This window comes from Parus major, chromosome 13, assembly GCF_001522545.3.
Source record: "Parus major isolate Abel chromosome 13, Parus_major1.1, whole genome shotgun sequence".
NCBI classification, from domain to species: Eukaryota; Metazoa; Chordata; class Aves; order Passeriformes; family Paridae; genus Parus; species Parus major.
The window spans coordinates 1118662-1133894 of NC_031782.1; the positions used below are offsets into that span (position 1 = coordinate 1118662).

Consider the following 15233-nt stretch of genomic DNA (forward strand, 5'->3'; position numbering starts at 1 on the left):
GTTCCCTCTCAGCCCCTTTATCCTTCTTGGCCAAATGTTGTCAAACAAAATTGGGGTTTCATCGCAGCCAATTAACCAATTAACTGTTTGATTCCTCTTGCTCATGAAACCAATTGAGATTGAAGAAGCCCTGGAGTGAAATGAGGATGTCTGGCAGGAAGTGGAGGTGTTGCAAGCAGGCTTTGAAGATGCACTGGTGGCTGGGTGAGGTGTGGTGGGTCGGATCCCTGTGGATGGGCTGCCTCTGGAGGGTTCCTTGTGCCAGCCTTTGATGGTTTTGCCTCACGGTGCCTGGGAAGATGAAGAGATGCTGCTGGAGCTGAGCTGGAGCGAGGACTTGGGTGCCTGATGTGGTTCAGGGGGGTGAGGAGGGTTTGGCCAAGGTCCTCTTTCTTTTAACAGCTTTGCCAGGAAAGCTCAGGCAGCGTGGGTGTGCGGGTTGGGGTTTATCTTTAATCTGGAGTTGTGGTCCAAAAGTCCCAGAGCTGGGATGTGCCCCTTGCCCGGAGCTGAGGAAGGTGGGAAGCAGGAGGAGAAGGCAGCGATTTCTGCCATTTCATACCACAAGTTACACATCCAAGGTGATGATCTCCCAAACCAAAGCCATGCCCTTGTTGGATTAGGGATGAACAGAAATGCCAAATGGGATTTAGGAAGAGGTTGGAAGGAGAAATGAAAGCTGTGTGTCTGCTCTGGGTGCTGCGGTGACTCGGTGACTGATGCTCTCGGTGTGCCTGGAACAGCAGCAGATGGTGGTTCAGGAATCCACACAGGGGGAGGTTGGCTCAGGAGTTTCTGTGAATTCCCTGCTGGATTTCCTGCTTGCTTTCAACTCTTCCTGTTGAGCTGGAGCAGAGGTGTGAGATGTGGAGGGTTGGTTGTGCAGGGAAGCCTCAGACACAGGGACTGTTCAAAGTCTAGTGGGGCACACTGCAGGAGGAGTGACTCAAACCATGTGGAGTTCAACTTCCTAAAACTGGAAATACTCTGCTGTGCTTTAGGCCTTTTTTTCTGAAAGTTTTAGAACTTCTCTTTTCCTCAGATGTGGAAACAGAGATGACTTTGACCCTTGCTGCAGGGACATTGTTCTGGCTCTCTCAGCCTGGCTCTATTCCTCCTTCACGCTTCAGCCCAGGCCACCTGGGAAAAGGGGAATTTCAGCAGGATCATCTTGACAACAAATTCTTCATCTTCCACTTCCAGGCCTGTGCAGGGAGGGAGCAGAGGTGTTGTCCTTGTTCCCAGAGGATGGGGTAGGAGTAGTGGGAGCAGTCCATTTTTTTAGTGGCCATTAAAGGTTTGTTACAACTTCAAGTGGTCTGAAAACTGAACTCCTGCAGTTTCCTTTCCAAGACAGCCCAAAACAGGTTATCTGCCTTTCAGAGTACCTTCCTTGCTTTTCATGAGCATGGGAGCATCTCCCTTCTGCTCGTGGCTGTGGAAGATGTGGGCTTGAGTGGGAAGTTGTCTGAAGCACAGAGCTAAGGAAGCCCCACAAACTTCCTCTATTTACACATTTAATGCTGGCATGATTTTAATGGCCTTGTACACATTAGAGGCACTTAAAATAGCTCTTTGTGGAGATTGGATGATTAGATACCAACAAGTCTAACTTGTATCACAGTCAAACTATTTGCTCTAATAAAAAATGTAAAAGAGCTAAAAAAACCTAAACTAAATCCCCATCCAGTCAAAGTGACTCCCCATGAGGGTGTTTCTCATTTACTGTATTACAAAAGGCTGGGGGGGAGTGGTTAAAAGTGTCATTAACTGGTGTTTTTCTGATGACTAATTTTACATTGACCTGGGCAGGGACAGCCAGATCAGCTCTGGGTTTGCAGCAGTTCAGATCTCAAGTGAATCTTTGCTGTAATGTTCTTTTTGTGTGACAGTGTTGGTACAAGTGATGGGTTTTTTTTCAGCTCTAAGAGTTATAGGAAATGTTGATGTAATTTTAGAAGATGTTGCTTGTCTCTGTAGAAAATAGTGAAGGTCTTTGTAAATATTTAGCCCTCTATTTGGAAATCAGAGATGTAAAACTCTTTGTTAAGATTATAATATTCTGGATATATAGCTGTATGTAATTCCTGATCTTCGTGTATTGGTGGGAATGAACCCTCCAGAAGCAGAACATTTCTATTCCCTGCCTCAAAATTTGCCTTTAATAGTAAATGCCACGGACTCAGACTGTTCCAGTTGGCTTTAACTGATCAGTGTCTATAATTACGTCTGATATTTATCTGTGTTGAAATCCTACATATGTAACAAATTGGGCTGCAGTCTCAAGGATGAGCTTTTTAAGCCTCAAACTTCTAAAACAAGTTTGTCATCAATGCCAGAATGATCCCAGGATCATTCTGATCCCATTGCTGGCCACATTCCAGTGCACAGGTCCCTCTCTCAGCCTTGATGGCCACCCGTGGTTACATGAGTTCAGCAGATTACAGGAGAACTGGAGAAAAAAGTGATTTTTCACATAAAATATAAGTTGTATTTGTGGGTTTGGTATCAGCACTGAGTTGGGTTATGCCAGTGCTTGTACCTTGTTTGCAGGGCAGAGAAATTCAACAAACCTGGTGCCTTAGAAAGCATCAAAGATCTCAGCTTAGCCCTGGGTTTAGTGTGCTTTGGGCAGTCTCTGAGATTTCACTGTTTTCAGAGCTGTAGACAAAGTGAAGTCAAATGGGGAAGAAATGTAAGAGGCTGAAATGTTACTGAGATGAAAAGACTCACATTTTAAAAACTGAGTGATGGGGTGAAGTTTCCTTGTTGAGAATGCAATAGGGGGGGTTGCACAGCTTTTAGAGTCATGCTCTAACAAGTAATTTATTATTTTTAATAATCAGCCATCTAAAGACATGAAAAAATGATTTTCTAAGCAGCCAACATTTTCATTTTAGACTCCAAATTATGTGGTAGAACACATTCTTTCCCAGATGCACTTACTGTACTTTGTGCAGATCAGTAAAGAACATTCCTGCATCACTTGAAGCAGAGTTTAGCACATACTGTGGCTGTCCCTGAATCCCTGGCAGTGTCCCAGCTTGGACACTGGGGCTGGGAGCAGCCTGGGACAGTGGATGTGTCCCTGCCATGGCAGGGCTGGCACTGGGTGGCATTTAAGGCTCCTCCCAACCCAAACCATTCAGGGGTTTGATGTTAAAGGAGTTAGTGGCACCTTATTTATCATCTCATTTTGTTCACTCCTTTGTGTCCCAATGCTGTGTCAAGCTCAGAAGGAATCTTTTCCAACTTCTGTGTGTGTTTTGCAAGAAATTGATGTATTTCTGTGAACACAAGCAGCAAGACCAAACTGCAAAGGAAGGTTTAAGAAGGGGGATTGGCAGGTTTTTAATCTGCATTTTTGCAGTAGGAGGATATGGTCCAAGGCAAAAGGTGCGTTATTGCCAGAACTTCCCTGAAATTACTGCTTTGAGTTGAAATGCCTTTTGGGAATCAGGGAGGGAGAGAGACCTGGAAACCACATCAAAGCTTGAGGTTAGAATATATTGGAGAGTGGGTGCCAAAAAAAGGTATGTCAGCACCAAAAATAACCCTAATCTACAGGAGAAGTCAAGCACTGAATGGGTGGGGGGAAGGCAGAACATCTGGGGGATGTGGGGGAGAAAAGGTATTTTAGAAATGAATGGGAGATGTTTGGCGTGGGCTGGAACCGAGATGATTCGAGCGGGTGAAGTGGTTTGAAATAGTTACTTGCCTGAGGACTTGGTGGATATTTTTTTTCAATTTTATTTTTTTTATTGCTGCATAAAGTTTCCCTGTTAGAAGCCAGCTGTGGGTTGGGGGTTACAGCCCTTTGGAGGGGCTGAAATCTGACAGTTTTGAGGATTTGTGGCCCTGAGAGGGTTCTTAACAGAGATCATTCCGTGGCCAAACAGGGCCAGAGGCTGCTTGGGGACATTTAGATCCCTCCTTTGGGCACTGTCATCCATCCCCTGGGCCCTCACATCCCTCCTGCTTCCCTCTGTGATCAGGACTGATCTTTTTGCTCGTAGCAACATGAACCGTGAAGACCGGAATGTGCTGCGCATGAAAGAAAGGGAAAGGCGAAATCAAGAAATTCAGCAGGGTGACGAAGCCTTCCCACCCAACTCTCCTCTCTTTGCTGAACCCTACAAAGTGGTGAGTTCCTGCACCTCAGAAAAATGCAGGTTTTATGGCAGAAATCACATGCAAGTTAATATTTTATTTTTATCTGCTTTCTTGTTAGATCGAAAGCTCTTATGGCAACCAAGTGTTTAAACAGGGCTTGAAAATAAAGGTGGACAGTCCCAGCTCCACTGGCAGATTTACAATGCTTGGGAAGGGGAGGAACCTTTATGGGGAGTGAGAAAAGGGAAAATAAAACCATCAAAATTTTTTTCTTTCTTCACTTTCTATACAGTGACTCAAAACAATTAAACTGTCCATTATGTGATGTCAAATTGCCAATTTTGGGGTTCTTTTCTCACCTTTCATCAATGTAATCCAGACCTGGATAAGTTCAGGAAGAGAATGTTTAAATAGAAGGTTAAATTTAAATGCTGGAATGTTTGATATGACAGAATTATCAGCTCTACCTAGTGCCCCAGTGGTTTGTATCTGAAGTTTTAGTTTGTTTTGAAGGAGTTGATTCTGTTCGTGGTCTTGCACAGCTTTCAGCCTGTGCTGGGTTTCCTGCCAGGTTGCTTTGCTGAACAGAACTGGAAAAAATAACCTAATTCTGGAATAACTAATAAAATATTATTTAATATGTTAATTACGTAGTTGAAAACTCACTTTGAAAGCAAACCCTTCCCTTGTTGTAATTTCAGCTGGTTTGCAGGAAGTAAAACATGACTGAAAACTGTATTCCTGCAGGAGGAAAGTTGAGAAATACCTGGTGGATTTTTTATTCCTGTCCTCTCATCACTTTCTTCTGCTTGATAACCAGATTCCACACGTATGAAGTTAACTGGAGCTGGTTGGGATGCATGGGGGAATGATCCATGATCCCAGATTTGGAAAACTAAATAGTTATAGAAGAAAGAACCCTTTTAACTGTGTGCAACAAACATTGTGCCAATATAAATACCAATTAAAAATGACTTACAGGGGTGAGGTTGATTTTCTTTTACTACTAATTAAAACCTTACAGGACTGATGCATTCTGTATTAGAGAAATTACAGTCTGTAAGGTGACAGGAGGCATCTGCAACATTGGAACTTGTATCAGCTCAGCAGTACATTATTTGATTATTGCTGGTTCAGCTGCACCTGCTGCTGAATTTTCAGTATGTTTTATGGAGTTAAATATGCATTATTACATATCTTTATATTTAATATGGTTTATGGAGTTAAATATGCATTATTACATATCTTTAATATGTTTTAGGGAGTTAAATATGTATTATTACATATCTTCAATATGTTTTAGGGAGTCAGATTTCTGTTTTAAGAACTAAAATTCAGAATTTGAAACGCTGGCAAAGAAAGAGCTGAAATTCAGGTTAAGTGCTGTAGTTATCATCTAAAAGTGCCTGAAGTTGTGATCCTTCTAAATCCTGACTTTTGTGGCTCCTTGTCCCAGACCAGCAAAGAAGACAAGCTGTCCAGCCGCATCCAGAGCATGCTGGGGAACTATGATGAGATGACGGATCTCATCGGGGACCGGCCGCTGCAGAAGATCGTCGCCATTCCCAAGCCCTCGGTCCCCGCCGCGCCCGATGACAAAGCCACTCCCGGCTTCTTCGGGGAGCAGCGGCACGGCGCGGGCTCTCACCAGAGCAGCAAATGGACCCCGGTGGGGCCGGCCCCCAGCACCTCGGCCCAGTCCCAGAAGCGCTCGGCGGGGCTGGGAGGACACGGGCAGCGCTCCGGGGGCGGCGCGGCCGGCGCCGGGGCCCGGCACGAGCGCGACTCCTACGGCGGCGGCCGCAAGAAGGGCCAGCACGGCTCGGAGCACTCCAAGGGCCGCTCCGGCAGCCCCGGGAAGCCTCCGGCCGTGTCCTCGCTGGCCTCCGGCCACTCGAGAGCCCACGGCGGCGACCACCACGGCAAGGACCACCAGCGCTCCAAGTCGCCCCGGGACCCCGAGCCCAGCTGGGACTCTCCCTCCCGTGTGCCCTCGTTCGCCAGCGGGCAGCACTCGAACCAGTCCTTCCCTCCCTCGCTAATGTCCAAGTCCAGTTCAATGTTGCAGAAACCCACTGCCTACGTCAGGCCGATGGACGGGCAGGAATCCATGGAACCAAAGTTATCCTCGGAACACTACAGCAGCCAGACCCACGGCGGCGGCGTCAACGAGCTGAAGCCCAGCAGCAAAGCGCACCTGACCAAGCTGAAAATTCCTTCTCAGCCACTGGATGTAAGTTGCTGGCTGTGTCCTGCCTTCTCACATGTAAATCCACTTGGGCTGGGATTTTCCAGCGTCTCCAAAATCCCAATTTGCCCAACCCAAATGGAGTTTTTAGTAAACACTGTGTTTTTGTTACTCAAAGCGCCTTCACCTAAGCTGTGTTTTCAATGGGGAGCATACAGACTAATTATTTTTGTCTTCTGCTTCTTCAGTGTGGATACTGGGATTTTTATTAAATAAGGGCTGAGGCCTTCAGAAAGACTTATTTAACCCCAAGAGGCCAATTTTCACAGAGTATTTCTCTAGTCAGGAGTTAGGGAAATTGTAGGATATCCACAAACATTTTGACAAGCTGGGTAAATACATTGTTGTTCCTGGGAGCTGAATTGACTTAGAGTTGTTGATACAATCTGCCTGTATCAGATTTTCTTTTGAAGTGAGTAGCAATTACTAGATGTGATTATTATACCATCACACCAAATTGAACAGGGTGCAGAACTTTTATCAGTTGTGCTGGATATAAAATCCTATTGGGTTAAGAACTTTGAGGAGTTTGGTGATTCCCCAATCACTAAGACACTGACTCCAGCTCACTTACAAGGAGAGTGCCTTTCCCAGCAATAAACTCTCATTTCATCTCCTGTCTAACTGCTTGAGTTAGCCAGAAAAAAGCTCTTGTTCCTGGGATTGCAGCAGATAGCAAAGTAAGATCCAGCACACAGGTAAGGAAATGAGAAATTTATTTGTGAAGGCTTGCCACATCAATGCTGATGCAGTGAATCCTTTAGTAGCTTTGCTTCTTTCTGCTCTTGGCAGCCAGGGATGCAGAAGATTCATAGTTTGGTAATTATTGCTGTTTCTGGGATCACTCTGTGATGAATGTTTTACTTGGGAATGCAGTTTGTCATTCCTGTGCATTCACGGTCCTGCACTTGAATTCAGATATTATCCTGGGGCTGCTTCCAGGAAATGACTGAAAGCTGTGATTCTCTTTCCCCTCTCTACAAGTTTTTAATATCACTGACTGCCTGTGATCACTTTAACTGTCAAGTGAACAGTGAAAGATTATTATCACAGTTTTATAGATGTCATGTATTTGCTTTTCATAACTGTGACTCATGCCATAAAAACATGGATCTATCTGATATTAAAATTGATGAAAAGAGCAAGGGCTATTTGTGTCTATGTAGAGTCCACATGAGTCACAATAAGGATTGAAGTTTGTTTTTAACTGTTTGTTGCCCCTGGAAAATTTGGGAGATGTTAATTTTGAATTTTGATTTGTAGGCATCAGCCTCTGGTGAGGTGAGCTGCGTGGATGAAATCCTCAAAGTAAGTTCTGAGTGTTCTTGTTTCCAACTTTGTTGAAAATACAGCCATGGCCAAGGAGGGAGAAGGACTCTGCAGTTCTCAGAACCTGTCCAAGTGCAGGTGGTTTCAGAAGGCCTCTCCAGGTGCTCCTCCAGCACAGGGAGCCGGCACCAAACTGGGAGCAGAGCTGGACTCTGGGTGTTGTGGTGTGCACATCATCTCCTGCAGAGCCTCTCTGCATTCCTCCTCCCTGATAACCAGAACTACATTTCTTTCACCAAAGTACAGTTTTTAATCCTGATATTTTACATTATAGTAAATGCTTTGCTTGGCCCATGGCAGCACTTTTCCCCTTCTCCTTCATGGGTTATTTTCACAAGTCCTTTTACTCCTCCTGTGATCTCCTGTCCTATGTCTCCTCTCACAAAAGGGTTGTCAGGTCCCTCTGGAGCATTTCCATGGCTTACTATTTCCTGTGACCTGTATTCCAGGGGCCTTGGAGATGCTCTGAGAGAATTTGAGCCACTTTCCAGCTGCAGACATTTGATTTCCCTCTTTTCCTCAAACTCTAGAGGTTTCCCTTTCCCAGGATTCTTCTTCCCACACACTCTGAAAGGATCAGACTCTGACTTGCACTGCAGTTTATCTTCCAAGGCCAGCCAGGTTGATTGATTTATGCCTTGCTGCTTGTTATTATGTCATAACTTTCTCTTCTCATGGGTAGCAATTTAACATTCAGGTCTACATGCAAAATCTTTGTTGCACATTTGGGAAATTAAGATTTGAATATAAAGCTTAGTGAAGGGTGAACAATGAACTGAAAATTGAAAGAATCCAGATTGCGTGTTGAAATCTGATTTATTTTGTTAATAGCTTTCTTTTTTGTTGTTCTTTAGGAGATGACCCACTCCTGGCCTCCTCCACTGACTGCCATCCACACCCCCTGCAAAACTGAACCCTCCAAATTCCCCTTTCCAACAAAGGTCAGTGCTGAATCAAACACTGGATGCTGTTGAAAAAGTAACTCCTGTTAAAGATCAGGATTTTAGAACTCCTTCATTCAGTTCTGTATAATCTGAGTTTATTTCAGTGCTTTGTCCCTCTTCATTGTTCTTCACATCATCTGTCAGCAGTGGCCTTAGGAAAAATGTCCTTGCTTTTCCTCTGCTTTGCACAGTCTGCAAAACTTTATCTATAACTACACTTTATCTATATTACCCTTTTAATTTTTGTTGCAAAAATTCAAACTTTCAAACTTCTGAAGCTTGAAAATGCCTTTGAGCCCTTTCCCTCACAGGGAAATGCTTTGCACCATTTTGTGTAGAACCGAGTGAGTTTCCCTCCATGTAGCAAAACAGAGGCTGAATGGTAAATGCTGAGAAATTTCAGGGGGCTTTTCTGCATAAACTGAATTTTCCTCTTAGTTTGAAGTTCATTAATAGTTGTATGAGGTTTTTTTTTTTGCATTTTCAGTTACAAAAAATTAAGACTGTTTAAGAACCACATGTTTTGCTGAAGAAATCACTCATAACAAAAGATCCTCTTCCCAGCCTCCTGTGTTCTTAAGAACTACTGAAGGGTTTAAGCAATTAATTCCAGAGAGAAATCCACCTCTGCTGCTGTTGACAGTGCAGGGCACGTGTCCAGGGGAGCTGCTGGAGCTGACACCTCTGAGGAAGGAATTCTCCTCCCCTGAGGCTGGGCCTGGCAGCTCCAGGGTTCCAGGGCACACTGGCACTGGGAATTGTTTGCCTTGAGAGCAGCTCTGCAGGATCCTGGAAACCCAGGACAGGCAGGGGAGGCAGCTGTGGGTAAAACCCAGCATGGGGAGCTGACTCACCCAGGAATTCATGGTCTGGTTCCTGGATCTGCTGATTACCACTAAAAGATTCAATTCAACAATGTGATTTTTCTCCAGACTCAACATCTCTCTGGGATGAATTGGGGTGCTCCACCCCTAATTTGGCAGAGCTTCAGAGTGAAGAAATTGCAGTGTTTTTCTTTTGGAAGTTACCTGTGTAATAATTCAGACCATGCTCTCTCTGACCAGCTGTTCTAGACACCACTTAATTGTTCTTAATTTCCTGTTTGATCCAAATTGCTCCCCAAAACAGAACATCTGAGGGAATAATTTTAAGAAGACTTTCTCACTGAGGTTTCTATTGTCATCTCTCTAATCCCATCCTTTAATGTGAATGCTTTGACATGACCTTCCTTCAGCTAAAGGTTCCAGTCCCTGTTGGAAGGGCACATCCACAAACCTCCCTGGACTGGTGAAGTTCAGATTCTCATCCTGGCTGGATATCCCAGAGCCAGGGGCAGTCCTGCTCTGTGGGACCTGCATTTGGCTTCTCTTCAGTATCAAAAAATGCAGGATTTACCATTCAGTTCTCAGCTTTACTTTGGAAGGCATACCTAGAAATAAATCCTGTTTTCTGTTTTGCTAGCATTAGATCAATATTAATCTTGCAAATATTACTTTTAGTCAGGGTTTATTTGTGTGTTATATAAAACTGTCAGCCTGGAAATAATTCATACCTTTTCTTATAAGGAAAGAAATTCCACACCTTTCCTCATCACCAATGGTCCTTATTCCACTGCTTTGACTACTCATTCCTGAAGCTTTAGGGAGATATTTTCCCTTTGCATTTTTGAGCACTCTTGGCTGTGGGGCTGATTGGTTTTAGCTTCCCTGGCAATTGACTGGGTTTGGGAAGAGGAAGGTGTGCAGAAATCCACGTGGCCGTGACACAGAGACCACGTAACGCTGCACAACTCTGGTAATATTTGAAATAAAAGGTGGATTGTGGGGCTTTTTGAACCCCTCAGCCTGGATTGTGTCTCTTCACCCAGTTTGCAAAAAATTCCATTTATGGCTGCTCCGAGTCTTTTGACTTTTTGCCAGCTTTTTTATTTTGTGGCTGCACATCTTAGCCATGGAACTCTGTCAAATTCTCTCTCTGCATCCAAAGCCTATAATTTCCTCTGCCTTCTCCCCTCTGTCATTCTTGGCAGCAGCAGCTCTGCAGAATTCCAGGGAGTTAGTGAGCCATAGGCCTGTGCAGTCTGGGCCCAGAGCAGAATCCACCAAACAAAACACAACAGTGGTTTACTTTAATCAAGCAGTTCTGTTGGAGGAAAGCTCCTTCTCTTTAATACTGTGCTCCATTTATTGCCAGTCATCTGCTGAAATGTTTCACAGCATTGCCCTTGTGGGCAGAGCTTGGTGTGTTCTTCCTGCTCACATAAAATGATGCTGCCCTTGGTGCACCACTTGATTTTATTTGTCAGACCCTTGGGATGGGATCACTTTCCCTGTGTGTAAGGAGTGAGTAACTCCAAGGAACCCAACCTCCTGACTGGGGCCTCTCTGGTTACTATAAATATATCTAATAGCTCCCAGGAAGTTTTTGGATCAGAAAACTCCATGAAAATAGGTCAGGGAAAGTTGTATGGATGCTATGGAAAAATGCAGATTCCTGTGTCTCGATAAAAAATGTTATCCTGTGAGCTAACACTCTATAATTTTGTCCGTGGGCTCACAGTCAGACACTCAGAAATCCAGGCAATGTTTATAAATGCAGTGAGCAGCCCAGCTGCTGGCTGGGAGGGAAGGGGGAGCCTGGCTGTGCTTGTACCTCTGCAGAGGTGGCTCTGTGCTGCACAACCGAGGCCAGCAGGGTCCCTCCAGCCATCCATTCCCTGCTGGGATACACAAACCTCCTCCTGAGAAGTAGAAATGGGGTCTGACCTGAGGTTTCAGGTATTAACTGGGAATGGGCCCCGTTCCCCTTGGCCAGGGCTGTGGGATGGGAATCCAGCCCTGCTGCCTCCTGTCCAGATGGAGAATTCCTCTCTCCAGCTTTCTTTGTCAGAGTTTTTGTTTCCTGCTCCAGTGTCTTCCCTGTGTAACCTCAGTCCATTATACTTTGCTTTAAAGGGTTTCCTTCCTTTCAGTTGTTGGCAATTTCTTTCTGAAGCAGAGCTTTAGAAGCTGCTGCTCTAAATAACCTGGGAGTTGAAAGTAGAGCTTTTTTTTTTGTCTCTGAGTTTCTTAAAGAAATATGTATCCAGTAGATGGCAAGGGAGTTGGAAAAAGTTGCACATTGAACCATAACACCTCATTAAAGTGCACTTAGCTGAGAGCCAGTGCTTTGCCTCTGGAATAGGAAGTTGACTCAAGTGAGCAATTAGGCAGGTGTGCTCTGCAGAATTCCCAATCCATGTGCTGCTGGAAGGGGTGCCAGTTCCCCATCCCGTGCTCCCCCAGTGCTGTGGCTTTGGAAATGTGGAGTTTGTAGTCTTTATTTCTTTTTTTCACTCAGTTTGTTGGTTTGACTGAGCTGCCAGTGGCAGAAGGAAACCAGGGATTCACACCTGCCTCCTCCTTCCTGTGCAAATGATAAAAAATGGATTTATTTTGAAGGAAGTGTGGTTGTTCTCAAGATTTCTCTCCATCTTCGCTTTGCTCTTGAATTCTTTCTTAATTTTTTAAAATTATTGTTTTTATTGTCTCTTCCTTTCAGTTAGTAAAGAGCAGAGGTATTTGAAACACCTCCCAAGGAAAGCTCCTTAAGAAGTTCTTCATCCACAAAATTCTTGTTCACTGCATTGTTCCATTTTTGAAACACAAAGCTGAGGGGAATTGAAAACATCTCAAGGGTGCTTTGCTGTGTAATGCTTTTGTGTGTTTAAAAACTTCATTCTGTAAATTGCCTCTGTAACCACTGCCTGGCACTGGCTTGGTGTGAGGGAAAACCAGGTCACAGGTGTACCAGGAAAAATGGAATTCATTGTTGAATTGTAGTTCTGGTTTGCCATTGCCAGAGCATGTAAGTGAAATGTGTGTATAGAACTAGAAATTGAAAATATTTGACTCAATTTATTTTTCTGGGGCCATGAGTTGTCCTCATTTTGAAATGAGGTCAGGAAGGTCCTATTTTAAAAAGGCACTTGAGCCTGGAAGGGAGTTTGCAGTGGCTCAGCAGCCTGTGTGTATTTGTTAAAACAATGGTTTAAGATTTCAAAAAGCTTCATCATCTGCTGTGTCTTGGGAGTCAGAATTGGAGCTTCTGAAATGGGAATACTGAGGGTGATGCAAGTGCTAAAATTTGCAAGGCTCCTGGCTGGTTTTATAGGATATTAGAATGAAATTCCTGTGACTCTATAGCAGCAATTTATTGTTTTTTGTAGCAGATCTGGCTGTTCCAGGCTGGAATGCTGTGCTGCCCACCCAGGCTGGCTTTACCAGGGACCCACACAGAGCCTTTGGGGCAGAGTGTGCAGGGCTGATCACATTTGAAACCTCACCTTGTCCCTAAGGCTCCTTTGTGGCTGAGGAATAATTTTTGTTGAGAGGTTTTCCCTGTTCCCATTGCTGTGTGTGCCTGGAGAAGGAAAATGAGGAGAAGAGTCGGAAGGAAAATATTTCAAACAACAGCAGAGTTTGTGTGTGTATGAGGAGCATAAACAAACATCCTGAACAGTTCCTCTCCATCCTAAACACAGAGGAGGAGGGGATTTGGGGAAGTCACCCAGGGATTTGGGAGTTTCAGCCTTGATGTGCCCTTGGGAACAGCAGGAAGTGGGTGAGGAAGAGGAGTGTGAAGGCGTCACCTGGGGTGCCCCAGGGCCCAGAGAAAGAATCCTATTTCTTGCTTGTTGTTATTCCCTTTTGCAAAGATTGTCATCCATTAGGTAGAAAGAATATCTTCCTTACAGCCTGGTTTTAGTACCTTAAAATTCCCACTGAAAAAAACCCATTTGTGATCTTTTATTCCCCCAGGAGTCTCAGCAGTCCAGTTTTGGCACTGGAGAACAGAGTGAGTACATGAAACTTCCTGGAATGTGTTGAATGTTTTTTTGTTGTCATTTGGTGTTCTCAGCATCTCCTGAGATGTCAGGGGTTTTAGGAAATGAGGTTTTCCAGACTGGTCACAGGATGGAGTCTGGCTTCAAATTTTCTCTGCTTTCTCAAGTTTTAAGCTGTTAAAGAGCTGCTTGATATTCTTTTGCATTTCTTGTTCAGATCTTGAAAGTTATCACTGAGTGGAAGGGTGGTGTGTTTGAGGAAAAAGATAGATTTTAATTTATCCCTTTCTTTACAAAATACCTCTGTGGTTGATTGATTTGAGAATAACTGAGTACTAAACCAAAACACCTTAAAAAATCCAACTCCCTGCTTTGGGACATATTAGAAACCAAAAGAGTGCTTTTGCTTTTTTTTCAGTAGAAAAAAGCACATGAGAATTTCACCCTTTATTTTCACTTTGACATTTTAAAGTCAAGAGAGAGAACTGGTCAAGAACTTACATCATAATATGCTATTATCCTTGAGCTTCTTGCACCTTTGGACTTTACAAAAAAGTAGCTTTTATTTCTTTTAACTGTCATTATTTTGACTATTACTGAAATGAACACAAAACTCAGGTATGTACCAGGTAAAATGGAATGAAATTCGTGTTGTTACCTTCCCAAAGTCCTTCCACTCCCTCTTGTAGTGATTAAGCAGCTTAAATAGCAAAAGAAGAATGGTTTATTCTTAGATATTCACAAGCAGCTTAATCTGAACATCTGATACAGTGGGGAATTAAGGGAACAAATTCAAGCTTAATTCCATAATGCTAAACCATAGGCTCACGTTATAGGAGCAGCTGATCTTTAGGTGTGGAAAAGAAGAGCCAAGGTTAATTAAACACAGAGCCAGTTTCCTGTGCCTGTTTGGATTTTCTGGGGAGCTTTGAACAGCCTCAGTTCTTGTTTTTGTTGAGCTGCACTCAGTTATTCACCAGAATTAAAGAAAAGGGAAGGGAAGAGACCCCAGACTAAGAAGCAGATTTTATCAGGGTGCATTCCTGCTGTCAGAATTAGTGTGTGAGTTGGATTTTGGGATGTGGAGGTTCTCATCCATCAGAGAAGCAGTCAGAGCTCAGCAGATGGATCTGTATCCCATATCCTGCATGTAAAAGGCAAGAGTTTCATCTTGGTAGGAGCAGAACATTTTTCCACACCATTAATAACAAATAAAGTGTGTGTTGGCTCACACAGCAATGATTTAAACGATTTTCTCTATTTTCCTGGTTAAATTATTTGCTGTATTTGGTGATTTGCCTCTGCATTCCTCCCTCCCTCAGCCTGGGGTGGTTGTACCTGGTGTCACCTGGGTGCTGCTCCCTGCTGTCCCCTCACATGGCCTTGCTTTATCCATCACTGCATCCTTGTGGCAGCTTTGGGGTGAATTCTTCTGCTGTGCCTGAGTTTTCAACTGTGCTTTTCTTCTTTTCTTCTCCTAGAACGATACAATCCCTCATCCAAAACATCCAATGGTCATCAATCCAAATCGTAAGTGGCTGCCGGGCAAACATTTCACCAACAATAGTTGTATTTTAAGAGATTTAGGAAATAGTGTTCAGTAGAGTGTGAGTGAGACTACAGCATCCTTTTCCTTGGCTGGCAACAAAAGGGGATCATATCCCAGCAGGTTTTTTGGGACAATAAACAAATACTGCTCACTGGAGTGAGTAAGAAATACCCTGTGTCCCAAGAGCAGGCACTCTGGGGATGTGCTGAGGGAACTGTGCTATTG

General features: G+C 44.0%; 1 protein-coding gene across 8 annotated transcripts in view; it reads left to right on the forward strand.

The window, feature by feature from the left end:
* The window catches only part of AFF4 (AF4/FMR2 family member 4), a 52742-nt gene that overhangs the window by 12771 nt on the left and 24738 nt on the right, over positions 1-15233 (forward strand). For all 8 annotated transcript variants that reach the window (XM_015641724.3, XR_004499301.1, XR_004499302.1 and 5 more), the window contains 6 exons: positions 4017-4143; positions 5570-6346; positions 7625-7669; positions 8545-8631; positions 13434-13470; positions 14941-14989. In XM_015641724.3, the coding sequence (XP_015497210.1) occupies positions 4021-4143; positions 5570-6346; positions 7625-7669; positions 8545-8631; positions 13434-13470; positions 14941-14989 (1118 nt within the window). In that variant the 5' untranslated portion in view covers positions 4017-4020. Of the gene's footprint in view, positions 1-4016; positions 4144-5569; positions 6347-7624; positions 7670-8544; positions 8632-13433; positions 13471-14940; positions 14990-15233 lie in introns of those variants that run through there.